The following is a 26,117-nucleotide window of genomic DNA, read 5'->3' on the forward strand; positions in this document are numbered from 1 at the left end:
GCCTTCTTCCCATTAGAACGAGGCTCTGTGTGGGCAGAAATCTTGGCCTGTCTTGTTCACTGTTGTGTCTCCAATGCCTAGACTGGTACCTGGCACAGAATATCAGTTTTTATTGAATAAGTACATGAATAAATAAGTAGGATTGGGACTTCCCTGGCAGTCCTGTGGTTAGGACTCCACACTTCCACTGCTGGGGCCCAGATTCGATCCCTGGTTGGGGAGCTAAGATGCTGCAAGCTATGCAGCATGGCTAAAAAAACAGTGGGGGGAGTTATTTTTAATAAATAAGTAGGGTTGAGCTAGAGGGAAGGGCACCTGGAAAGTCAAGTGAAAGTAGGATTTCCCGGCTGCACAGGGGACTCTGGGTAAATCTTTTCCCTTTGAGCCTCAGTTTCCCTTCTATATGATGAAAGGCCTGGGGCTTGGACCAGTAGTCCCTAGCTCTGGTACGCTGCGCTGACAACCCAAGCCCTTGCCATTTCTCTGGAGGGAGCATAACATGATAAAAACAAACCTCTAGGGATGAATGGATGAGTCAGCTGGGAACTGGATGGACTTGGGGGGGGGGGGGCGGGGCTTGAGACAGGCAGAGGGAGGAAGGGGCCCAGCAATAATCACAGGGAACCAGTGGACAGGAGGCAGGAGGATGAGAGAAGATGGTAGAGAAATTCCACGGAGGGAGGCAGGGCTTGGTAATCAGATCTCTGGGAGGGAGAAAGAAGACTTTAAACGTTTGGCCAGTTTGGAGCCTGTGGAAATGGAGGGACATGGTAGGCTAAGACCGTGGACCCTAAGGAGCCAGACCTGTCTTCTCCTCATCGGTATTCACTCTCCTAGCTTTGTAGCAAAAGAGAAGATCTTCATGACACCCTAAACCATCAAATAAACAGGAAGTCTTGGGTTTATTTGTGAGAGTGTTTAATGGCCAATGTCCAGAAGTTGGAGGTATCCTTCCCACCTCCCATGCATGCACATGCATGCGTGCACACACATATGCGCACGCGCTTCCACGGGCCGAAGGAAGAAGGGTAGAGGCAGAGCAGCCTTTTGCCAAAGCAGAGCCAGGAGACTTGGCGGCCAAGGGGCGAGTGTGCAGCAGGCTGGGGTGATCCGTGCAGACCTCTCCTGAACCTCTCCTCCACTGAGGGTCCTCCTCTCTCATACGTCTCTCAGCTCTGCAACAGACAGGGTACTCACTCAGCGCCTCTCTGCCCCACCTCTCCGCCCCTGGCCACCACTGTGCTCTCCAAGCTCACCTGTCAGAGTTTGGAGCTGGTAACCTGGGTTGTGGCCACAGTCCGGTCCACTGGCCTGGGGTGGCCGTTGTTTCTGCCCATGCCAGGCTGCAGCCCAGAGGGCGCTGGCTGCTAGAAGCTTGCTGAGAAAGATGCAGGCCAGGAGGAAGAGGATGGAAGTGGGTGGGAAGGGGCTCTCCTCTTCCGAAAGGCTCCTTGGAGAAACAAAGAGGGCATGTGGGAGGCCATGAGGGGACACACACGCTGGAATCTGTCCTCAGAGAAGGAATAGGGAGACCCTGGGAGGTCGAAGGGCTGGGGACACCTCCCCCACCCACCACAGCCCTGGATGAGGCTTTATGGGGCTAGAGGGAGCCTGTAGTCAGGAGTTCCAGGCACGGATCTGCCTGCTGAGTGCTTTTAAACAACCACCTCCCTCATTGAGCGGTCTTCTGCTTTCGTGATGGTATGATGTGTGGTGTGTTTTTGTGTGTGTGTGCACACACATGTGCACTTCATGGTTATACTAACAGTGTTTAAACACCAGTACCTAGTCAAGAACCAGTCAGAACTGATTCTGGTCCCATCAGGGAAGCAGGAATCTGGGGGTACCAATTTTGTGCTGAAATATTAATCCTAAAACGTTCATTGTTGCTAAATTGTGAGGATTCTGTCTGAGGGCTGCCAGGGGAAGGGGTGAGAGGCCAGTCATTCAAGAGTCTTGGAGCATCAGCTATTTATAAACTGTTAGGGAAGTTTTGCAATATTTTAACAACTGGTACAGTCACACCAACACACACTGGCTGGTTGGAGGGGTGTTTAGACAAGATCATATACAGATACCTTCTTGTTCCAGTTGCCTTGGAATCTGTACTTCTGGCACCCGCCACCCCCCAGCTGCCACCCCATGCCTGGGCTCTGCAGGGTGGAGGTCTACCCAGGGATCTTAGCAAAGACTTGTCACTATACCTGGAGATGCTGTGCTCCACCTGGGCATTCTCGAAGCTCTCGGACCCCTCAGGGATCCAGAGATCTCCAGGGTCCTGGTAATCACGGGGGTCTGTGGGAGACAGAGCCTGTGAGCTGCTAGTCCCCTTCTTGAAGCCACAGTGGAGAGAACCCCTCTGGGTGGGGTGAAGCTCTCTGAGACCTCACCCTGTGTGGATCAAGTTGTTAACGACTCTGAGCCTCAGTTTCCTCACCTGTAGAGTGGAGCAATTAGGAATCCCTTCTTAATAATAGTGTTGCAGGATTCAGCGAGAACATCCTGTGTAGTGCCCATCACTTCATAGGAGCTCAGTGACTGCACCCCCCACCCTCCTGTCACACGGGGTCTTTGGGAAGAGCAAATGAGATGGTGGGTGTTTCTGAAAGTCTGGTGTGGACTGTGAAGCTGTCTATACCAGCTACAGATTATTATTGTTGTTGTTATTCTTATTATTTGTTTCCTGCTGTATCTGTGGGAGTCAGCTGAGCCTTAGACTCTGATAGGATCGCAGTGTTTCCTCGCCACCTACTCCCATGGAGGCAGGGTTTGGAGTCTAAGGCAGATGGTCTCACCTACCCTCCCCATCTTAGACAAGTTTTTGACCTTCATTTCCATGATAAGGGGCCATGTTAGGGGGAAGAGTTGGACAAAGAGTCAGAAAAGGGATCTCTAACCTCAGATTTGTTCTTCTTTGGGACACAGGAGACAGACAGAAGGCTTTTCTGGAGGGCACCCCCTGTGCAAGCTCAGGGGTGAGAAGGACCCCACCACTCCCTATCTCACCTAGTTAAACCAGGAATGACGATCCCAAGCAGTTAGCAGCAGAAGACTGGGGCGAGGGCTGTCACTGACCCCAAGCACTGTAAAACTCTGTCGCTTGTTTCTCACAGGAGCCATACGGGGTCAGTGGCACAGACTCCATCACCACCATTTAAAGATGGGGAAATGGAGGCCCAGAGAGAAGCAGTTGCCCCGGGTCACAGCAGTGTTCCTTTCTGGGCCTGTTTATCTGTACCAAGTTGGTGCTTAATCTACATCGGTAGGTGCATTGGGTGGTTGGGTGAGGGAATGAGTGAATGTCCTCCTACTCCTTAAGGACCACCTCAGTGCTCACATCCCAACGGGATGCCAGATGGATAAAGCTGTTTGGAGGGGAGCAGGACCACAGCTAGCTCCTAAGTGTGTAAAGGAAGGACTGTACCCTTCCTGCAAGCGATGCAGTCCTCCACCAGGGGGCGCAGCCTGCAGCGGGGCACAGGGCTGGATGGTGACCCTCCTCCTGCAGTCAGCAATCTGCACAACCAGCCACAGTGGCCCTCAGTTGAGCAGGGGGACAAAATCCACACCGTGGGATCTTCCAGGACCCCCAAAAGCCCCGAGGGTGGTCGGTCCTATACTCAGAGCCCCAGCCTCAGATGCGGGGTGCAGTCAGCCGCCCACTCACCAGCCAGCACCTCCACCAGGACCTTCCTGAGGGTGTCAGCCTCGCTGCCATGGAGGCTCTGGCACTGGTAGAGCCCAGCGTCGTGGGTTTGAAGATTCCGCAGCGTGATGGTGAGTGTGCCCCCCAGGGCGTCGTCCGTGATGGCCGTGCTCCCGTTGCGCCTCTTCAGGAAGGACAGCAGCCACGAGGGGTGGGTGCTGACCACTTGCTGGCACAGGCCTTCTTCACCCAGCTGGCGGCACCAGGCTTTGCGTCTCCCCCAGTGCTTCAAGGAGTTGTAGGGGCAGGAGACCCGCAGGGAGCGGCCCATCATGCCCTGGAACACCGTGGTGTTGTGCGCCCAGGACAGCTCTGGGGACGAGACGTTCCTTCACTGCACCACGTGTTTATTGAACGCCTACTATGTTCACTGAACAGAAGAGACAGAAATCCTGCCCTTAAGGAACTCAGGTCTACATAAGTTGGGAGAAGGTGGCACAGCCCAAGTACGTGTTTATAGGAAATGAGGAAACCTGGGTCCTGGGTCTGGCTTTATCACCACTGGACTTGTTGGACTTCTTTAGAGAAGTAACTGACCCCCTCTGAGCCTATTTCCAGAGACATTTGGTCTTGAAGTTCCCTCTGGTCCTAGTCCACACGTGTTCTTCCTGTTACATGGAATCATGCCCTCCTCTCTCCCCTTCCATCTCAAGAGAGCAAGGCCAGTGGCCTCTCAGGCCTGGGGCTGGTCCCACGGGGAGCTGAACGCTCCCTCCCCAAGCCCGGCATGCTTGCTAACTCTGCAGCTGCCCACGCCAGTCCCAGCCCCACATTCTCCTCTTTGTGACCTTTAGCTTCCAGCTTCCCTATTTCTGTGGCTTTGTTCCCTTTTCAGGAGGGATGCATCTCAGAGCTATTTTGGGGGAGACATGAGGCTGCTATTTTAGGGACCCTCCTTGGGGTGGGGGAGCGCCAGTCTGGTGCCAGGGCAGGGGATGAAAGAGAATCACCCAGCACCCTCTGCCTCAGCCTCCCTTCTCTTCAATCACTTTGTCAACCACATGGGTGACAGAAACTTGCCAGGAATAGGGAGCTGGTGGCCTGCCTTTTGGAACCAGAGAGACCTGAGAAGCAATATCCCCCATACCACCCAGTCCATCTGCCTCCAGGCAGACCAACATGCCCCCACTTTCCCTGCTCCACCTCCAGCTAAGAAACTCCAGCTTCACTGGAACATTCTCTCCTCTCACCCACATGTGACTTTTCCTCTGGAGGGAGCAAGAGGCATCCCCCAATAAGAAAAGGCTGTGATGTGCAAGATACTGCTCATCCCTGCAGCTCAATCACAGAATCTTCACCCCCAGGGCTGAGGACAGGAGGACCTTCAGAGCCCAGGAGGAGTACCCCAAAGATGCAGATTCCCAGTGCTGGGTTCTTTTCTCCCTCCCACCCTGCTACTCCTCTGGGACTACTTTTATGCTCAAGTGGTTCAAAATTTTAGGGGCTCTTACCAATGCTCCCCAGATTTCCCCCACCTACTAGCTAGTGCCTGAGATGCCACCATCAGAAGTCCTTCCCTTTCTAGGTGTCCAAATCCACCAGCCTCTGATGCCTGCACCAGCATGAAGAGCTGATACTGGGGAGGGAGGGAAAGCGTGGAGAATACGGGGCACAGTGGGAAGCGGTGGTGCAGGACATGCGGAGGATTCCAGTCATCTTTAGAGTGTGGCTCAGTGCTCCCCACCCACCCACTTGCCACATACTCAAGGAAGGGGAGGGAGTGTCGACAGCGGAGGGAGGGACTCCTACCTGTGACAGCGAGCAGGATGAGCAGCACAACAGGCTCCATGTCACCCTTCCCTTGTGGAGGACAGACGCAGGGTGCCTTGTGCAAGAGCTCGTCTTTTCACGAGGGTCAGGCTCCCCAGACACTGCCCACAGGAACTGGCTCCTGGAGGTTGAGCAATCGTCAGGACTGGGATCTGGCTTCATGATTCAGGGAGGGGGAGCAGAGCGGGGGAGGTGAAGACGGGAGAGGAGGAGCCACCGCTGCAGCCCAGCAGGGGGCGCTGTGGATCCCAGACCTCTGAGAGGGCAGCCCACTGTCCAGCCTGTACCAGCCTTCTCATTGGTTGAGAAGATGATCCTTTCTCCACTCGGTTGCCTTAGTATCTTCATTGAAAGTCATTTGACATGTAGTCTCCATCTTGACTGTCCATTCTGTTCCATTGATCTATGTGTTGATCTTTTACCAATTACACCCCATCCTGACTACTCACTGGGGCTTTACTTTTTTTTATTGGAGTACAATTGCTTTACGATGTTGTGTTTCTGCTGTACTAACAAAGTGAATCAGCTGTTTGTATACATATATGCCCTCCCTCTTGAGCCTCCCTCCAACCCCTGCCCCCAATGCCAACCCTCTAGGTCATCACAGAGCGCTGAGCTGAACTCCCTGTGCTATGCGGCAGCTTCCCACTAGCTAGCTATTTTACACATGGTAGTGTGCATATGCCAGTGCTACTTTCCCAACTCATTCCACCCTCTCCTTCTTTCTCTTAGTCCACATCTCTACATTTATATCTCTATTCCTGCCCTGCAAATAGCTTCATCAATACCATTTTTCTAGATTCCATACATATGCGTTAATATGCAATATTTGTTTCTCTCTTTCTGACACTTCACTCCGTATGACAGACTCTAGGCCCATCCACATCACTACAAATGACTCAGTTTCATTCCTTTTTATGGCTGAGTAATATTCCATTGTGCACATATACCACTTCTTCTTTATCCATTCATCTGTCAGTGGACATTTAGGTTGCTTCCATGTCCTGGCTACTGTAAATAGTGCTGCTGTGAACATTGGAGTACTTTTTAAATTATGTGTCTTTTTGAATTATGGTTTTCTCAGGGTATATGCCCTAGTGGGATGGCTGGGTCATATTCATTGTAACTTTATAACAAGTCTTAAAATCAGATGATGTAATCCAACTACACTGTTCCTTCTCAAAATGGTTTTAATGGCTTTAGTAACTTTGCTTTGGAATGTATATTTTAGAATCTGCCTGTCAATTTCTACTCTCTCCAAAGCCGATCAGGCTTTTGATGGGATTTCATTGACTCTATAGATTAATTTGGGAGGACCTAGACATCTTAATGGACCTCCCTGGTGGCTCAGCAGTAAAGAATCCATCCAACTGCAATGCAGGAGATGCAGGTTCGATCCCTGGGTCAGGAAGATACCCCGGAGAAGGAAATGGCTACCCACTCCAGTATTATTGCCCCCAAAATCCCATGGACAGAGGAGCCTGACAGGCTACAATGCATGGGGTTGCAAGAGAGTCAGACATGACTTAGCAACTAAATGACAGACATCGTAACACTGCTGAGTCTTTCGATCCATGGACACATTTTAGCTCACCATTTATTTACTTCTGTGGCTTCTGTCACCAATGTTTTATGGTTTTCAGCATACAAATCTTTCACATATTTTGTTAAATTTCTCTTGGTCCATGATTTTGGTGCTATTTTAAAAGTGTTTCTAGCTTCCTGTATCTTAGGCCGAAACCAAACTCTGAAATCCCATGAATCTTTACCTTACTTCCAGTTCCATTTATGCTGTATTCTGACCTCTTCTGCCCACATCCTTCCTACCTGAGAAAAGGGTATGATTTTTGTTCCTCTAAGCCTCATAGCAAAGGACAGGCACCAAGAAATCTCTGCCAATTCATGTACTTGAATTCACAGCATGTGCATATCAAACTCTTTCTTCTCTAAGCTTGTGCTGATTCAATCCCCTGATTCTCATATCTGAGCACAGGAACATTCTACATGACCCCACTTCCAAGCACAGAATCCTTCCTTTCCATTTGCTAAATCTGCATTCAAAGATACCCAGGACCTCATACCTGGTCACAGATCTCTCCCTCTCTAATACATCATTCACTCTGAATGCCATCATTCTCTGATTATTGTGGTTATTCAATTGCTCAGTCATGTCTGACTCTGACCCCATGGACTGCAGCACTCCAGGCTTCTCTGTCCTTCACGATCTCCCGAAGCTTGCTCAAACTCGTGTTCATTGAGTCACTGATGCCATCCACCATCTCATCCTGTCATCCCCTTCTCCTCCTGCCTTCAGTCTTTCCCAGCATCAGAATCTTTTCTAATGATTCAACTCTTCACATCATGTGGCCAAAGTATTGGAGTTTCAGCTTCAGCATCAGTCCTTCCAATGAACATTCAGGGTTGATTTCCTTTAGAATTGACTGGTTTGATCTCCTTGCAGTCCAAGGGACTCTCAAGAGTGTTCTCCAACATCACAGTGCAAAAGCATCAATTCTTCGATGCTCAGCCTTCTTTATGGTCCAACTCTCACATCCATACGACTACTGGAAAAACCATAGCTTTGACTAGATGGACTTTTGTTGGCAAAGTGATGTCTCTGCTTTTTAATACACAGTCTAGGTTTGTCATAGCTTTTCTTCCAAGGAGCAAGCGTCTTTTAATTTCATGGCTGCAGTCATCATCTGCAGTGATTTTGGAGCCCAAGAAAATAAAGTCTCTTACTGTTTCCACTGTTTCCCCATCTATTTGCCATGAAGTGATGGGACTGGATGCCATGATCTTGGTTTTTTGATTGTTGAATTTTAAGCCAGCCTTTTTACTCTCCACTTTAACTTTCATCAAGAGGCTCTTCAGTTCCTCTTTGTTTTCTGCCATAAGGGTGTTATCATCTGCATATCTGAGGTTATTAATATTTCTCCTGGCAATCTTAATTCCAGCTTGTACTTCATCCAGCCCGACATTTCACATGATGTACTCTGCATAGAAGTTAAATAAGCAGGATGACAATAGACAGCCTTGACATACTCCTTTCCCAATTTGGAACCAGTCCATTGTTCCATGTCCAGTTCTAACTGTTGCTTCTTGACCTGCATACAGGTTTCGCAGGAGGCAGGTAAGGTGGTCTGTTATTCCCAACTCTAAGAATTTTCCACGGTTTGTTGTGATCCACACAGTCAAAGGCTTTAGCATAGTCAGTAAAGCAGAAGTAGATGTTTTTCTGGAATTCCTTTTTTTTTCCTATGATCCAATGGATGTTGGCAATTTGATCTCTGATTCTTCTGCCTTTTCTAAATCCAGCTTGTACATCTTCAAGTTCTCGGTTCACATACTGTTGAAGCCTGGCATCGAGAATTTTGAGCATTACTTTACTAGCATGTGAAATGAGTGCAAGTGTGCAGTCAACATTCTTTGGCATTGCCCTTCTTTGGGATTGGAATGAAAACTGACCTTTTCCAGTCCTGTGGCCACTGCTGAGTTTTCCATATTTGCTGGCATATTGAGTGCAGCACTTTAACAGCATCATCGTTTAGGATTTGACATAGCTCAGCTAGAATTCCATCAGTTCCACTAGCTTGGTTCGTAGTGTTGCTTCCTAAGGCCCACTTGACTTCCCACTCCAAGATGTCTGGCTCTAGGTGAGTGATCACACCATCGTGGTTATCTGGGTCATGAAGATCTTTTTTGTATAGTTCTTCTGTGTATTCTTGCCACCTCTTCTTAATATCTTCTGCTTCTGTTAGGTCCATACCATTTCTGTCCTTTATTGAGCCCATCTTTGCATGAAATGTTCCCTTGGTATCTAATTTTCTTGAAGAGATCTCTGGTCTTTCCCATTCTATTGTTTTTTTTTTTTTTAATTAATTTTATTTTATTTTTAAACCTTACATAATTGTATTAGTTTTGCCAAATATCAAAATGAATCCACCACAGGTATACATGTGTCCCCCATCCTGAACCCTCCTCCCTCCTCCCTCCCCATACCATCCCTCTGGGTCGTCCCAGTGCACCAGCCCCAAGCATCCAGCATCGTGCATTGAACCTGGACTGGCATCTCATTTCATACATGACATTTCACATGTTTCAATGCCATTCTCCCAAATCTTCCCACCCTCTCCCTCTCCCACAGAGTCCATAAGACTGATCTATACATCAGTGTCTCTTTTGCTGTCTCGTATACAGGGTTATCGTTACCATCTTTCTAAATTCCATATATATGCGTTAGTATACTGTATTGGTGTTTTTCCTTCTGGCTTACTTCACTCTGTATAATAGGCTCCAGTTTCACCCACCTCATTAGAACTGATTCAAATGTATTCTTTTTAATGGCTGAGTAATACTCCATTGTGTATATGTACCACAGCTTTCTTATCCATTCATCTGCTGATGGACATCTAGGTTGCTTCCATGTCCTGGCTATTATAAACAGTGCTGCGATGAACACTGGGGTACACGTGTCTCTTTCCCTTCTGGTTTCCTCAGTGTGTATGCCCAGCAGTGGGATTGCTGGATCATAAGGCAGTTCTATTTCCAGTTTTTTAAGGAATCTCCACACTGTTCTCCATAGTGGCTGTACTAGTTTGCATTCCCACCAACAGTGTAAGAGGGTTCCCTTTTCTCCACACCCTCTCCAGCATTTATTATTTGTAGACTTTTGGATCGCAGCCATTCTGACTGGTGTGAAATGGTACCTCATAGTGGTTTTGATTTGCATTTCTCTGGTAATGAGTGATGTTGAGCATCTTTTCATGTGTTTGTTAGCCATCTGTATGTCTTCTTTGGAGAAATGTCTATTTAGATCTTTGGCCCATTTTTTGATTGGGTCATTTATTTTTCTGGAGTTGAGCTGTAGGAGTTGCTTGTATATTTTTGAGATTAGTTGTTTGTCGGTTGCTTCATTTGCTATTATTTTCTCCCATTCTGAGGGCTGTCTTTTCACCTTGCTAATAGTTTCCTTTGATGTGCAGAAGCTTTTAAGTTTAATTAGGTCCCATTTGTTTATTTTTGCTTTTATTTCCAATATTCTGGGAGGTGGGTCATAGAGGATCCTGCTGTGATGTATGTCAGAGAGTGTTTTGCCTATGTTCTCCTCTAGGAGTTTTATAGTTTCTGGTCTTACGTTGAGATCTTTAATCCATTTTGAGTTTATTTTTGTATATGGTGTTAGAAAATGTTCTAGTTTCATTCTTTTACAAGTGGTTGACCAGATTTCCCATTCTATTGTTTCCCTCTATTTCTTTGCATTGTTTACTCAGGAAGGCTTTCTTAACTCTCCATGCTATTCTTTGGAACTCTGCATTCAGATGGGTATATCTTTCCTTTTCTCCCTTGCCTCTGGCTTCTCTTCTTCTGTCAGCTATTTGTAAGCCCTCCTCAGACAACCATTTTGCCTTTTTCTTGAGGATGGTTTTGATCACCACCTCCTGTACAATGTCTTGAACCTCTATCCATAGTTCTTCAGGCACTCTATCAGATCTAATCCCTTGACTTTATTTGTTACTTCCACTATGTAATCATAAGAGATTTGATTTAGGTCAATACCTGAATAGCCTAGGGGTTTTCCCTACTTTCTTCAATTTAAGTCTGAATTTTGCAATAAGAAGTTCATGATCTGAGCCATAGTCGGCTCCCGGTCTTGTTTTTGCTGACTGTATAGAGCTTCTCCATCTTCTGCTGCAAAGAATATAATCAACATGATTTCAGTATTGACCATCTGGTGATGTCCATGTGTAGAGTCATCTCTTGGGTTGTTGGAAAAGGGTATTTGCTATGGCCAGTTCATTCTCTTGGCAAAACTCTGTTAGCCTTTGCCCTGCTTCATTTTGTACTCCAATGCCAAACTTGCCTGTTACTTCAGGTATCTCTTGACTTCCTACTTTTGCATTCCAGTCCCCTATGATGAAAAAGACATCTTTTTTGGGTGTTAGTTCTAGAAGGTCTTGTAGGTCTTCATAGAACCAGTCAACCTCAGCTTCTTTGGCATTAGTGGTTGGGGGATAGACTTGAATTACTATGACATTGAATGGTTTGCCTGGGAAATAAACAGAGATCATTCTGTCATTTTTGAGATCTCACCCAAGTACTGCATTTCAGACTGTTGTGTTGACTATGAGGGGTACTCCATTTCTTCTAAGAGATTCTTGCCCATGGTAGTAGATATAATGGTCATGTGAATTAAATTCACCCATTCCCATCCATTTTAGTTCACTGACTCCTAAAATGTCAATGTTTACTCTTGCCATCTCCTGTTTGACCACTTCCAATTTACCTAGATTCATGGGCCTAACATTCCAGGATCCTAGGCCTAGGTTCCAGTTCTTTACAGCCTCAGACTTTACCTTCACCACTGGACACATCCACAATGGGTGTCGTTTCTGCTTTGGCTCAGCCTCTTCATTCTTTCTGGAGCTATTTCTCCACTCTTTTCCAGTAGCCATATTGGGCACCTACCGACCTGGGGAGTTAGTCTTTCAGTGTCCTATATTTTTGCCTTCTCATACTGTTCATGGGGCTCTCAAGGCAAGAATGATAAAATGGTTTGCCATTCCCTTCTCCAGTGGACCACGTTTTGTACGAACTCTCCACCATGACCCGTCTGTCTTGGGTGGCCCTGCACAGCACAGCTCATAGTGTCACTGAGTTAAACAAGGTTGTGATCCATGTTATCAGTTTGCTTAGTTTTCTGTGACTGTGGTTTTCCTTTTGTCTGCCCTCTGAAGGATGAGAATAAGAGGTTTGTGGAAGCTTCCTGGTGGGAGGGACTGGCTGTGGGTAAAACTGGGTCTTGCTCTGGTGGTCAAGGCCATACTCAATACATCTTTAATCCAATTTTCTGCTGATGGGTGGAGCTGTGTTGCCTCCCTGTAGTTTGGCCTGAGGTCAAACTATGGTAGGGGTAATGGAGGTAATGGTGACCTCCTTCAAAAGGCCTTATTCGAGCATGCTTCGGCTCCCAGGACTGTTGTAGTCAGTGCCCCTGATTCCGTGCAGGCCACTGTTTGACCTATGCCTCTGCTGGAGACTCCAGAGCCCTCACAGGCAAGTCTAGCTCAGCCTGTTGTGGATCGCTGCTCCTTTCTCCTGGGTCCTAGTGCACACAAGGTTTTGTTTGTGCTTCCAAGAGTCCATTTCACTGGGGGTTCTCAGTCCTTTTGCTGGATCCCCAGGTTGGGAAATCTGTTGTGGCTCTAGGACTTTTGCAACAGTGATTGCATGCATGCATTTATTCACTTGCCATGTATGTGCTGGAGAACTCAGGTCTCTTGAAGCCTCGGGGTTCTTAGATACAATGACAACATAGCTGAGGGAAGCCCTAGAACCAAAAACATGACTTGGAGGAACTGATGTCTAACTTTGACTGAGACTTCACAGCTGCTGAGCCACGTTTTAAAATGCATGGAGATGGGGGGCGGTCCTAAGATAGTGGAGGAATAGGATGGGAAGACCACTTTCTCCACACAAATTCATTGAAAGAATATTTGAACACTGAGCAAATTCCACAAAACAACTTCTGAAAGCTGGCAGAGGACATCAGGCACCCAGAAAGGGAGCCCATTGTCTTCAAAAGGAGGTAGGACAAAGTATAAAAGATAAAAAGAGAGACAAAAGAGGTAGGGGCAGAGATCCATCCTGGGAAGGGAGTTTTAAAAGAGGAGAAGTTTCCAAACACCAGGAAACATTCTCACCGGAGGATCTGTGGGGAGTTTTGGAATTCCAGAGGGCAACATCAATTCAGTTCAGTCACGCAGTCGTGTCCAACTCTTTGTGACCTCATGAATCGCAGAATGCCAGGCCTCCATGTCCATCACCAACTCCCGGAGTTCACCCAAACTCATGTCCATATGTCGGTGGTGCCATCCAGCCATCTCATCCTCTGTCATCCCCTTCTCCTCCTGCCCCCAATCCCTCCCAGCATCAGAGTCTTTTCCAATGAGTCAACTCTTCGCATGAGGTGGCCAAAGTACTGGAGTTTCAGCTTTAGCATCATTCCTTCCAATGAACACCCAGGACTGATTTCCTTTAGGATGGACTGGTTAGATCTCCTTGCAGTCCAAGGGACTCTCAAGAGTCTTCTCCAACTCTTTTGAACTCTCCAGTTCAAAAGCATCAATTCTTCGGCACTCAGCTTTCTTCACAATCCAATTCTCGCATCCATACATGACCACTGGAAAAACCATAGCCTTGACTAGATGGACCTTTCTTTGTTGGCAATGTCTCTGCTTTTGAATATGCTATCTAGGTTGGTCATAACTTTCCTTCCAAGGAGTAAGCGTCTTTTAATTTCATGGCTGCAGTCACCATCTGCAGTGATTTTGGAGCCCCAAAAATTAAGTCTGACACTGTTTCCACTGTTTCTCCATCTATTTCCCATGAAGTGATGGGACCAGATGCCATGATCTTCGTTTTCTGAATGTTGAGCTTTAAGCAACTTTTTCACTCTCCTCTTTCACTTTCATCCAGAGGCTTTTTAGTTCCTCTTCACTTTCTGCCATAAGGGTGGTGTCATCTGCATATCTGAGGTTATTGATATTTCTCCCAGCAATCTTGATTCCAGCTTGTGCTTCTTCCAGCCCGGCATTTCTCATGATGTACTGTGCATAGAAGTTAAATAAGCAGGGTGACAATACACAGCCTTGATGTACTCCTTTTCCTATTTGGAACCAGTCTGTTGTTCCATGTCCAATTCTAACTGTTGCTTCCTGACCTGCATATAGGTTTCTCAGGAGGCAGGTCAGGTGGTCTGGTAGTCCCATCTCTTTCAGAATTTTCCACAGTTTATTGTGATCCACACAGTCAAAGGCTTTGGCATAGTCAATAAAGCAGAAATAGATGTTTTTCTGGAACTCTCTTGCTTTTTCCATGATCCAGCAGATGTTGCTAATTTGATCTCTGGTTCCTCTGCCTTTTCTAAAACCAGCTCAAACATCTGGAAGTTCACAGTTCTTGTACTGCTGAAGCCTGGCTTGGAGAATTTTTAGCATTACCTTACTAGCATGTGAGATGAGTGCAATTGTGCAGTAGTTTGAGCATTCTTTGGCATTGCCTTTCTTTGGGATTGGAATGAAAACTGACCTTTTCCAGTCCTGTGGCCCTGCTGAGTTTTCCATATTTGCTGGTATATTGAGTGCAGCACTTTCACAGCATCATCTTTCAGGATTTGAAATAGCTCAACTGGAATTCCATCACCTCCACTAGCTTTGTTTGTAGTGATGCTTTCTAAGGCCCACTTGACTTCACATTCCAGGATGTCTGGCTCTAGGTGAGTGATCACACCGTCGTGATTATCTGGGTCATGAAGATCTTTTTTGTATAGTTCTTCTGTGTATTCCTGCCACCTCTTCTTAATATCTTCTGCTTCTGTTAGATCCATACCATTTCTGTCCTTTATTGTGCCCATCTTTGCATGAAATGTTCCCTTGGTATCTCTAATTTTTTTGAAGAGATCTCTAGTTTTTCCCATTCTGTTGTTTTCCTCTATTTCTTTGCACTGATTGCTGAGGAAAGCTTTCTTATCTCTCTTTGCTATTCTTTGAAACTCTGCATTCAGATGCTTATATCTTTCCTTTTCTCCTTTGCTTTTCACTTCTCTTCTTTTCACAGATATTTGTTAGGCCTCCCCAGACAGCCATTTTGCTTTTTTGCATTTCTTTTCCATGGGGATGGTCTTGATCCCTGTCTCCTGTACAGTATCATGAACCTCCATCCATAGTTCATCAGGCACTCTGTCTATCAGATCTAGTCCCTTAAATCTATTTCTCACTTCCACTGTATAATCATAAGGGATTTGATTTAGGTCATACCTGAATGGTCTAGTGGTTTTCCCTACTTTCTTCAATTTAAGTCTGAATTTGGCAATAAGGAGTTCACAATAAGGAGCTGATCTGAGCCACAGTCAGCTCCTGGTCTTGTTTTTGCTGACTATATAGAGCTTCTCCATCTTTGGCTGCAAAGAATATAATCAATCTGATTTCAGTGTTGACCAAAATGGACATCTGGTGATGTCTATATGTAGAGGCAACATAACCAGGAAGGAAAATAAATAAATAAAACCCACAGATTATGTGCCTAACGGCAACTCCCAGGGCTCGCATCCTCCACCAGCAAGCCGGGGCTGAACAGGGAGGCGCGGGCTGCATTGCTTAGGGTAAGGACCAGGCCTGAATGCTCTGAGAGCAATCTGAGGGAACTAACCTGAGATAGCAACCCAAACTGTGGAATAGCCAGAGAGAGAGAGAGAGAGAACTATCCCAGGAAAAGCCCTAACCTAAGGCACTACCAGGCCTGCTCACAGAACAAAGGACTGAGTGAATACCAGAAGAGAGCTAGCCGGCTACAGACCAGCCCATCCCCTGCTGGAGACAGGGAAGCAGGTGGCGGGCAGCCAGAGCTGGAAAGGGGCAACCTCGGCCCCAGAGAGTCATCCTCTACCAAACTGCAAGCAGGCTCCCAGTCGCTAACCAAGACTTCTGGGGATTCTGGACAGTTGACATCTGCTGGGAGGGTCGCAGCCAGAGATCAGCTCCCCAGAAGAGACACACGGCACACCTGAGACGGGTGTGCCCGCTGCCACCCAGGAAACTGAGCGGCTGGGACCGGGGAGGTGATAAGACGCACTCCCTACCTGGGGAGACTGCGCTCACCAAGCACCTGGTCACCTGAGCTGCTTGGACCTGGGAAGGGCACAAAATGCAGGCCCAACCAAGACTGCGCTTTTGTGGAGTACCAGAGAACCTGAACCTGAGCAGCTTAGACCTGGGAAATGCACGCAACCCAGGGCCTGCTTCAGAGAGTTGCCTGGCAGAGCAACCTGGAGCCTGAGAAGTGTAGACCAAGAAAGCACACACGCCATGAGCGGGGGCAAAACCAGTGCAGCCGAGACACTGGGAGCACTCCCCACACACACCAGTGATATTTGTTTGCAGTGTTCCTCCCTCCTCACAGCATGACTGAACAAGTGAGCCTAAATAAGTGACCACCTTCTCCCTCTTGTGTCAGTGTGGAAATTAGACACTGAAGAGACCAGCAAACAAAAGAAGCTAAAATAAACAGAGGGAACCGCTTTGGAAGTGACAGGTGCAATAGATTAAAATCTTGTAGTTAGCACCGACTACATTGGAAGGGGCCTATAGATCTTGAGAAGTATAAGCTGGATCAAGGAACTATCTGAAACTGAACTGACCCCACACTTCCCACAACAACACCAGAGAAAGTCCTAGATATATTTTTACTATTATAATTAATTTTTTTAAATTTTTAAGTCTATTACTCCTTTAATTTTTGTTTTTATAACCTACTATTACCTTGCAAAAAAAAAAAAGACCCTATTTTTAAAGCAAACTTCATATATATATTTTATAATTATTGTGACTTTGTTTTATTTTTTTAATATTGTATTTTTGAGAGTCTAACCTCTACTCTAGATATTTAATCTTTGCTTTTTGGTATTTGTTATCAATTTTGTACCTTTAAGAAACCAATTTTCCAAAGTTTATTGTGATCCACACAGTCAAAGGCTTTGGCATAGTCAATAAAGCAGAAATAGATGTTTTTCTGGAACTCTCTTGCTTTTTTCATGATCCAGCAGATGTTGGCAATTTGATCTCTGGTTCCTCAGCCTTTTCTAAAACCAGCTCAAACATCTGGAAGTCCATGGTTCATGTATTGCTGAAGCCTGGCTTGGAAAATTTTGAGCATTACTTTATTAGCATGTGAGATGAGTGCAATTGTGCAGTAGTTTGAGCATTCTTTGGCATTGCCTTTCTTTGGGATTGGAATGAAAACTGACCTTTTCCAGTCCTGTGGCCACTGCTGAGTTTTCCATATTTGCTGGCATATTGAGTGCAGCACTTCCACAGCATCAACTTTCAGGATTTGAAATAGCTCAACTGGAATTCCATCACCTCCACTAGCTTTGTTCATAGTGATGCTTTCTAAGGCCAACTTGACTTCACATTCCAGGATGTCTGGCTCTAGGTGAGTGATCACACCATCGTGATTAATTTGGTCATGAAGATCTTTTTTGTACAGTTTTTCGGTGATTTCTTGCCACCTCTTAATATCTTCTGCTTCTGTTAAGTCAGGAAGCAACAGTTAGAACAGGACATGGAACAACAGACTGGTTCCAAATAGGAAAAGGAGTACGTCAAGGCTGTGTATTGTCACCCTGCTTATTTAACTTCTATGCACAGTACATCATGAGAAATGCCGGGCTGGAAGAAGCACAAGCTGGAATCAAGATTGCTGGGAGAAATATCAATAACCTCAGATATGCAGATGACACCACCCTTATGGCAGAAAGTGAAGAGGAACTCAAAAGCTTCTTGATGAAAGTGGAAGTGGAGAGTGAAAAACTTGGCTTAAAGCTCAACATTCAGAAAAATAAGATCATGGCATCTGGTCCCATCATTTCATGGCAAATAGATGGCGAAACAGTGGAAACAGTGTCAGACTTTATTTTTGGGGGCTCCAAAATCACTGCAGATGGTGATTGCAGCCATGAAATTAAAAGACGCTTACTCCTTGGAAAGAAAGTTATGACCAACCTAGATAGCATATTCAAAAGCAGAGACATTACTTTGCCAACAAAGATCCATCTAGTCAAGGCTATAGTTTTTCCAGTAGTCATGTATGGATGTGAGAGTTGGACGGTGAAGAAAGCTGAGCACTGAAGAATTGATGCTTTTGAACTGTGGTGTTGGAGAAGACTCTTGAGAGTCCCTTGGACTGCAAGGAGATCCAACCAGTCCATTCTAAAGGAGATCAGTCCTGGGTGTTCATTGGAAGGAATGATGCTAAAGCTGAAACTCCAGTACTTTGGCCACCTCATGCGAAGAGTTGACTCATTGGAAAAGACTCTGATGCTGGGAGGGATTGGGGGCAGGAGGAGAAGGGGACGACAGAGGATGAGATGGCTTGATGGCATCACCGACTTGATGGACGTGAGTTTGAGTGAACTCCAGGAGTTGGTGATGGGCAGGGAGGCCTGGCATGCTGCAATTCATGGGGTTGAAAGAGTCAGACACGACTGAGTGACTGAACTGAACTGAAGAAACCAACCTTCAGTACCCATTTTTACTTGGGAATGTGATTACTGGCTTGATTGCTTTCTCCCCCTTTTGACTTTCATTTTTCTCCACCAGGTCACCTCTATCTCCTCCCTCCTCTTCTCTACCCAACTCTGAATCTCTGTGTGTTCCGGGCTGTGGAGAACACGTAGGGAACTGATTACTGGCTGGATCTGTCTCTCTCCTTTTGATTCCTCCTTTTCTCTTGCTGGTCACCTCTGTCTCCTTCCTCCCTCTTCTTTTCTCTGAGCAACTCCGTGAACCTCTCTGAGGGGTCCAGACTGTGGAGACCACATAGGGAATTGATTACTGGCTAGCTTGCTCTCTCCCCTTTTGATTCCCTCTCTTCTCCTCCTGGTCACCTCTATCTCCCTCCTCCCTCTTCTCTTCTCCATGTAACCCTCAGATGTCCCTCACTGTGGAGAAGCTTTTCATCATTAACCTAGATGTTTTATCATTGATGCTGTATAGATGGAGAAGTCTTGAGGCTACTGTCAGAATAAGACTGAAAACCAGAGTCTTAAGTCCAAAACCTGAGAACACCAAAGAACTCCTGACTCCAGGGAACACTAATCAATAAAAACTCATCCAAAAGCCTCCATACCTACACTGAAACCAAGCAACCCAAGAGCCAACAAGTTCCAGAGCAAGACATACCATGCAAATTCTCCAGCAATGCAGGAACATAGCCCAGAGCTTCAATATACAGGCTGCCCAAAGTCACACCAAACCCACAGACATCTCAAAACTCACTACTGGACACTTTATTGCACTCCAGAGAGAAGAAATCCAGCTCCACCCACCAGAACACCAATGCAAGCTTCCCTAACCAGGAAACCTTGACAACCCACCCGTCCAACCCCACCCACAGTGAGGAACCTCCACAATAAAAAGGAACCACAAACTGCCAGAATACAGAAAGGCCACCCCAAACACAGCAATTTAAACAAGATGAAAAGGCAGAGAAATACTCAGCAAGTAAAGGAACATGATAAATGCCCACCAAACCAAACAAAAGATGAGATAGGGAGTCTAACTGAAAAAGAAGTCAGAATAATGATAATAAAAATGATCCAAAAATCTTGAAAACAAAATGGAGTTACAGATAAACAGCCTGGAGAAAAGGATTGAGAAAATGCAAGAAATGTTTAACAAGGACCTAGAAGAAATTTTTAAAAGTCAATCAGTAATGAATAATGCAATAAATGAGATCAAAAACAGTCTAGAGGGAACCAACAGTATAATAATGGAGGCAGAAGATAGGATAAGTGAGTTAGAAGATAGAATGATAGAAATAAATGAAGCAGCAAGGAAAAAAGAATAAATAAAAGAAATGAAGACAACCTCAGAGACCTCTGGGACAATGTTAAATGCCCCAACATTCGAATCATAGGAGTCCCAGAAGAAGAAGAAGACAAAAAGAAAGGCCATGAGAAAATACTTGAGATAATAGATGAAAACTTCCCTAAAATGGGGAAGGAAATAGTCACCCAAGTCCAAGAAACCCAGAGAGTTCCAAACAGGATAAACCCAAGGTGAAACACCCCAAGATACATAGTAATCAAATTAACAAAGATCAAACACAAAGAACAAATATTAAAAGTAGCAAGGTAAAAACAACAAATAACACACAAGAGGATTCCCATAAGGATAACAGCTGATCTTTCAATAGAAACTCTTCAGGCCAGAAGGTAATGGCAGGACATACTTAGTGATGGAAGAGAAAAACCTACAACCCAGATTACTGTACCCAGCAAGGATCTCATTCAAATATGAAGGAGAAATCAAAAGCTTTACAGACAAGCAAAAGCTCAGAGAATTCAGCACCACCAAACCAGCTCTTCAACAAATGCTAAAGGATCTTCTCTAGACAGGAAACACAGAAAGAGTGTATAAACTCAAACCCAAAACAACAAAGTAGATGGCAACAGGATCATACTTATCAATAATTACCTTAAATGTAAACGGGTTGAATGCCCCAACCAAGAGACAAAGACTGGCTGAATGGATACAAAAACAAGACCCCTATATACATTGTCTACAAGAGACCCACCTCAAAACAAGGGACACATACAGACTGAAAGTGAAGGGCTGGAAAAAGATATTCCATGCAAATAGAGACCAAAAGAAAGCAGGAATAGCAATACTCATATCAGATAAAATAGACTTTAAAATAAAGGCTGTGAAAAGAGACAAAGAAGGACACTACATAATGATCAAAGGATCAATCCAAGAAGAAGATATAACAATTATAAATATATATACACCCAACATAGGAGCACTGCAGTATATAAGGCAAATGCTAACAAGTATGAAAGGGGAAATTAACAATAACACAATAATAGTGGGAGACTTTAATACCCCACTCACACCTATGCATAGATCAACTAAACAGAAAATTAACAAGGAAACACAAACTTTAAATGATACAATGGAGCAGTTAGACCGAATTAATATCTATAGGACATTCACCCCAAAACAATGAATTTCACCTTTTTCTCAGGTGGAAATGGAACCTTCTCGAGGATGGATCACATCCTGGGCCATAAATCTAGCCTTGGTAAATTCAAAAAAAGTGAAATCATTCCAAGCATTTTTTCTGACCACAGTGCAGTAAGATTAGATATCAATTACAGGAGAAAAACTATTAAAAATTCCAACATAAGGAGGCTGAACAACACACTTCTAAATAACCAACAAATTACAGAAGAAATCAAAAAAGAAATCAAAATATGCATAGAAATGAATGAAAATGAAAACATAGCAACCCCAAACTTATGGGACACTGTAAAAGCAGTGCTAAGGGGAAGGTTCATAACAGCACAGGCTTACCTCAAGAAACAATAAAAAAGTCAAATAAATAACCTAACTCTACACTTCAAGCAACTAGAAAAGGAAGAAATGAAGAACCCCAGGGTTAGTAGAAGGAAAGAAATCTTTAAAATTAGGGCAGAAATAAATGCAAAATAAACAGAAGAGACCATAGCAAAAATCAACAAAGCTAAAAGCTGGCTCTTTGAGAAGATAAATAAAATTGACAAACCATTAGCCAGACTCATCAAGAAACAAATGGAGAAGAATCAAATCAACAAAATTAGAAATGAAAATGGAGAAATCACAACAGACAACACAGAAATACAAAGGATCATAAGAGACTATTATCAGCAACTGTATGCCAATAAAATGGACAACTTGGAAGAAATGGACAAATTCTTAGAAAAGTATAACTTTCCAAAACTGAACCAGGAATAAACAGAAAATCTTAACAGACCCATCACAAGCATGGAAATTGAAACTATAATCAGAAATCTTCCAGCAAACAAAAATGCAGGATCAGACAGCTTCACAGCTGAATTCTACCAAAAATTTAGAGAAGAGCTAACACCCATCCTACTCAAACTCTTCCAGAAAACTGCAGAGGAAGGTAAACTTCCAAACTCATTCTATGAGGCTACCATCACCCTAATACCAAAACCAGACAAAGATGCCACAAAAAAAGAAAACTACAGGCCAATATCACTGATGAACATAGATGCAAAAATCCTTAATAAAATTCTAGCAAACAGAATCCAACAACATATTAAAAAGATCATACATCATGACCAAGTGGGCTTTATCCCAGGGATGCAAGGATTCTTCAATATCTGCAAATCAATCAATGTAATACACCACATTAACAAATTGAAAGATAAAAACCATATGATTATCTCAATAGATGCAGAGAAAGCCTTTGACAAAATTCAACATCCATTTATGATGAAAAAAAAAAAAAACCCTCCAGAAAGCAAGAATAGAAGGAACATACCTCAACACAATAAAAGCTATATATGACAAACCCACAGCAAACATTATCCTCAACAGTGAAAAATTGAAAGCATTTCCCTTAAAGTCAGGAACAAGACAAGGGTGCCCACTCTCACCATTACTATTCAACATAGTTTTGGAAGTTTTGGCCACAGCAATCGGAGCAGAAAAAGAAATAAAAGGAATCCAGATTGGAAAAGAAGAAGTAAAACTCTCACTGTTGCAGATGACATGATCCTCTACATAGAAAACCCTAAAGATTCCACCAGAAAATTACTAGAGCTAATCAATGAATATAGTAAAGTTGCAGGATATAAAATTAGCACACAGAAATCCCTTGCATTCCTATACACTAACAATGAGAAAACAGAAAGAGAAATTAAGGAAACAATTCCATTCATCATTGCAACAAAAAGAATAAAATACTTAGGAATATATCTACCTAAAGAAACAAAAGACCTATATACAGAAAACTATAAAACACTGGTGAAAGAAATCAAAGAGGACACAAATAGATGGAGAAATATACCATGTTCATGAATTGGAAGAATCAATATAGTGAAAATGAGTATACTACCCAAAGCAATCTATAGATTCAATGCAATCCCCATCAAGCTGCTGCTGCTGCTAAGTCACTTCAGTCATGTCCGACTCTGTGCGACCCCATAGAGGGCAGCCCACCAGGCTCCCCTGTCCCTGGGGTTCTCCAGGCAAGACTACTGGAGTGGGTTGCCATTTCCTTCTCCAATGCATGAAAGTGAAAAGTGAAAGTGAAGTCGCTCAGTCGTGTCCGACTGTCAGCAACCCCATGGACTGCAGCCCACCAGGCTCCTCCATCCATGGGATTTTCCAGGCAAGAGTACTGGAGTGGGGTGCCATTGCCTTCTCTGCCCCATCAAGCTACCAATGGTATTTTTCACAGAACTAGAATAAATAATTTCAAATTTGTATGGAAATACAAAAAACCTTCAATAGCCAAAGCAATCTTGAGAAAGAAAAATGGAACTGGAGGAGTCAACCTGCCTGACTTCAGGCTATACTACAAAGCTACAGTCATCAAGACAGTATGGTATTGGCACAAAGACAGAAATATAGATCAATGGAACAAAATAGAAAGCCCATAGATAAATCCACACATCTATGGACACCTTATCTTTGACAAAGGAGGCAAGAATATACAATGGAGAAAAGACAATCTCTTTAACAAGTGGTTCGGGAAAACTGGTCAACCACTTGTAAACGAATGAAACTAGAATACTTTCTAACACCATACACAAAAATAAATTCAAAATGGATTAAAGATCTAAACATAAGACCAGAAACTAAAACTCCTAGAGGAAAACATAGGCAAAACAGTCTCTGACATAAATCACAGCAGGATCCTCTATGACCCACCTCCCAGAGTAATAAAAATAAAAGCAAAAATAAACAAATGGGACCTAATTAAACTTAAAAGCTTTTGCACAATGAAGGAAAATATAAGCAAGGTGAAAAGACAGCCTTCAGAATAGGAGAAAATAATAGCAAATGAAGCAACTGACAAAGAATTAATCTCCAAAATATACAATCAACTCCTGCAGCTCAATTCCAGAAAAATAAATGACCCAATCAAAAAATAGGCCAAATAACTAAACAGACATTTCTTTAAAGAAGACATACAGATGTCTAACAAACACATAAAAAGATGCTCAACATCACTTATTATCAGAGAACTGCAAATCAAAACCACAATGAGGTACCATCTCACACCAGTCAGAATGGCTGCTATCCAAAAGTCTACAAACAATAAACGCTGGAGAGGGTGTGGAGAAAAGGGAACCCTCTTACACTGTTGGTGGGAATGCAAACTAGTACAGCCACTATGGAGAACAGTGTGGAGATTCCTTTAAAAACTAGCAATAGAAGTGCCATATGACCCAGAAATCCCACTGCTGGGCATACACACCAAAGAAACCAGAACTGAGAGACACGTGTACCTCAGTGTTCATCGCAGCACTGTTTATAATAGCCAGGACATGGAAGCAACTTACATGTCCATCATCAGACCAATGGATAAGAAAGCTGTGGTACATATACATAATGGAATATTACTCAGCCATTAAAAAGAATATATTTGAATCAGTTCTAATGAGGTGGATGAAACTGGAGCCTATTATACAGAGTGAAATAAGCCAGAAAGAAAAACACCAATACAGTATACTAACGCATATATAAGGCATTTAGAAAGATGGTAACAATAACCCTATATGTGAGACAGTAAAAGAGACACAGATGTATAGAACAGTCTTTTGTACTCTGTGGGAGAAGGCGAGGGTGGGATGATTTGAGAGAATAGCACTGAAACATGTATATTATCGTATGTGAAACAAATCTCCAGTCCAGGTTCAATGCATGAGACAGGGTGCTTAGGGCTGGTAAATTGGGATGACCCAGAGGGATGGAATGGGGAGGGAGGTGAGGGAGGGGTTCAGGATGGGGAACACATGTACACCCATGGCTGATTCATGTCAATGTATCGCAAAAACACTACAATATTGTAAAGTAATTAGCCTCCAATTAAAATAAATAAATTTAAAAAATTTTTAAACAAACAAAATACATGAAGATTTCCTAGCAAACTGCTTATAGCAGGTCTCCCAAATCATCAGTGTCTTCAGACACACACTTCAACTCCATCTCTGTCCCTAGGAATAAATCAGGACCATCATGTGTGAACATCCTCACCCTCTTTCAGATTCTCTGTTACCCTCCTGTCACCACTTTCACCAACCTGGGCAGCCAGAGAAGCACCAGAGTCCGGTCAGGACCATGGCCAGCACCCGTCCTGGGCTGGGGAAGGGTGTGGTTGCCAACAGCTGTCAGGGAAACAGGCTTCTCAAACCTGGAACAACTCAAATTCTATCCAGGCATACCAGTAACCCAGCCTGGGAAATCCCCTGCCCAGCCCTGCCTGGGAAGTGAGCTTGAGAAAGCTCTTGATTGGGTCCACCAACCACAGACATTAGAGCCTATAAACATCACTGACTGATAAGCAGCCACTTAACACTTCCTTTTGTGGTCTTGTTCTGCTTTTACTTGATCTTGCCTTTCTGGGTCCACACCCCTTCCTTCCAGCCTCAAACTCACATCTGATCCCTCAGATGTGGCCTGCTCCCATCTGTCTCTTTGTATTAATATTTACATTGTCACTCCCTGCCACTTCTGACTGAGGCAATTCTCCCTTTATTAAGACCTCATATTTCTGAGCTAAGGATCTCAACCTCTGTCCAGGGGCCATAGTGATGCAGGACATCAGGTCAAAGGGAAGATCTGGTCGAGAACACAGGAGCTTAGAGGCAAAGACCCATGCACTGAGCCTGGTGAAGGGCATCTTAGGTGATGGGAGTCTTAATTGCTGCTTGATTGGATCAGAACTGGGCCAGATCTGGCAGGGCTGGAGGAGGATGTCTAGCCTGAATGTGGGCAGAGTGTGGGAACTGGAAGCCTGGGTGGGACAGAAACTGAAACTACAGACTAGGGGTTAAGCATACAGGGTCTGCTTCTTACAGTGAGCAGGTCCTGCTCTATTATTTACTAGTTATTGGGCAGGTTTTCTAACTCACCAGCAACTTCAGTATCTGGGTATGTAAATGTATATGATCAATTGTGAAGTGCTCAAAAAAGTAGCTGACAGTATTTTCCTTCCTCTTCATTATATTTTTCTCTAAATTCTTCCTTTCTTCTTCCTGTCTATGTCCATCCCAGATTTCCATTTC

The 26,117-nt window shown here is 44.4% G+C and overlaps 1 protein-coding gene across 2 annotated transcripts; it reads right to left on the minus strand.

Moving 5' to 3' along the window:
* Positions 1 to 901: 901 nt before the first annotated feature.
* Positions 902 to 25,265, minus strand: TREM2 (triggering receptor expressed on myeloid cells 2). 2 transcript variants are annotated; one of them, XM_061398130.1, is made up of 6 exons: positions 25,133 to 25,265; positions 5,456 to 5,597; positions 3,668 to 4,018; positions 2,205 to 2,295; positions 1,257 to 1,450; positions 902 to 1,175 (listed from the first exon to the last, which is right to left on the minus strand). In XM_061398130.1, exons 2-6 carry the CDS (start codon positions 5,493 to 5,495, stop codon positions 1,159 to 1,161), a joined length of 693 nt encoding a protein of 230 aa, XP_061254114.1. In that variant the 5' UTR covers positions 5,496 to 5,597; positions 25,133 to 25,265; the 3' UTR covers positions 902 to 1,158. The 2 variants fall into 2 exon arrangements, with proteins under 2 accessions (XP_061254114.1, XP_061254115.1); XM_061398131.1 differs by lacking the exon at positions 25,133 to 25,265 and having other exon boundaries at positions 5,456 to 5,602.
* Positions 25,266 to 26,117: the final 852 nt, after the last annotated feature.

The sequence above is a fragment of the Bos javanicus genome, chromosome 23 (assembly GCF_032452875.1).
Source record: "Bos javanicus breed banteng chromosome 23, ARS-OSU_banteng_1.0, whole genome shotgun sequence".
Classification (NCBI taxonomy): domain Eukaryota; kingdom Metazoa; phylum Chordata; class Mammalia; order Artiodactyla; family Bovidae; genus Bos; species Bos javanicus.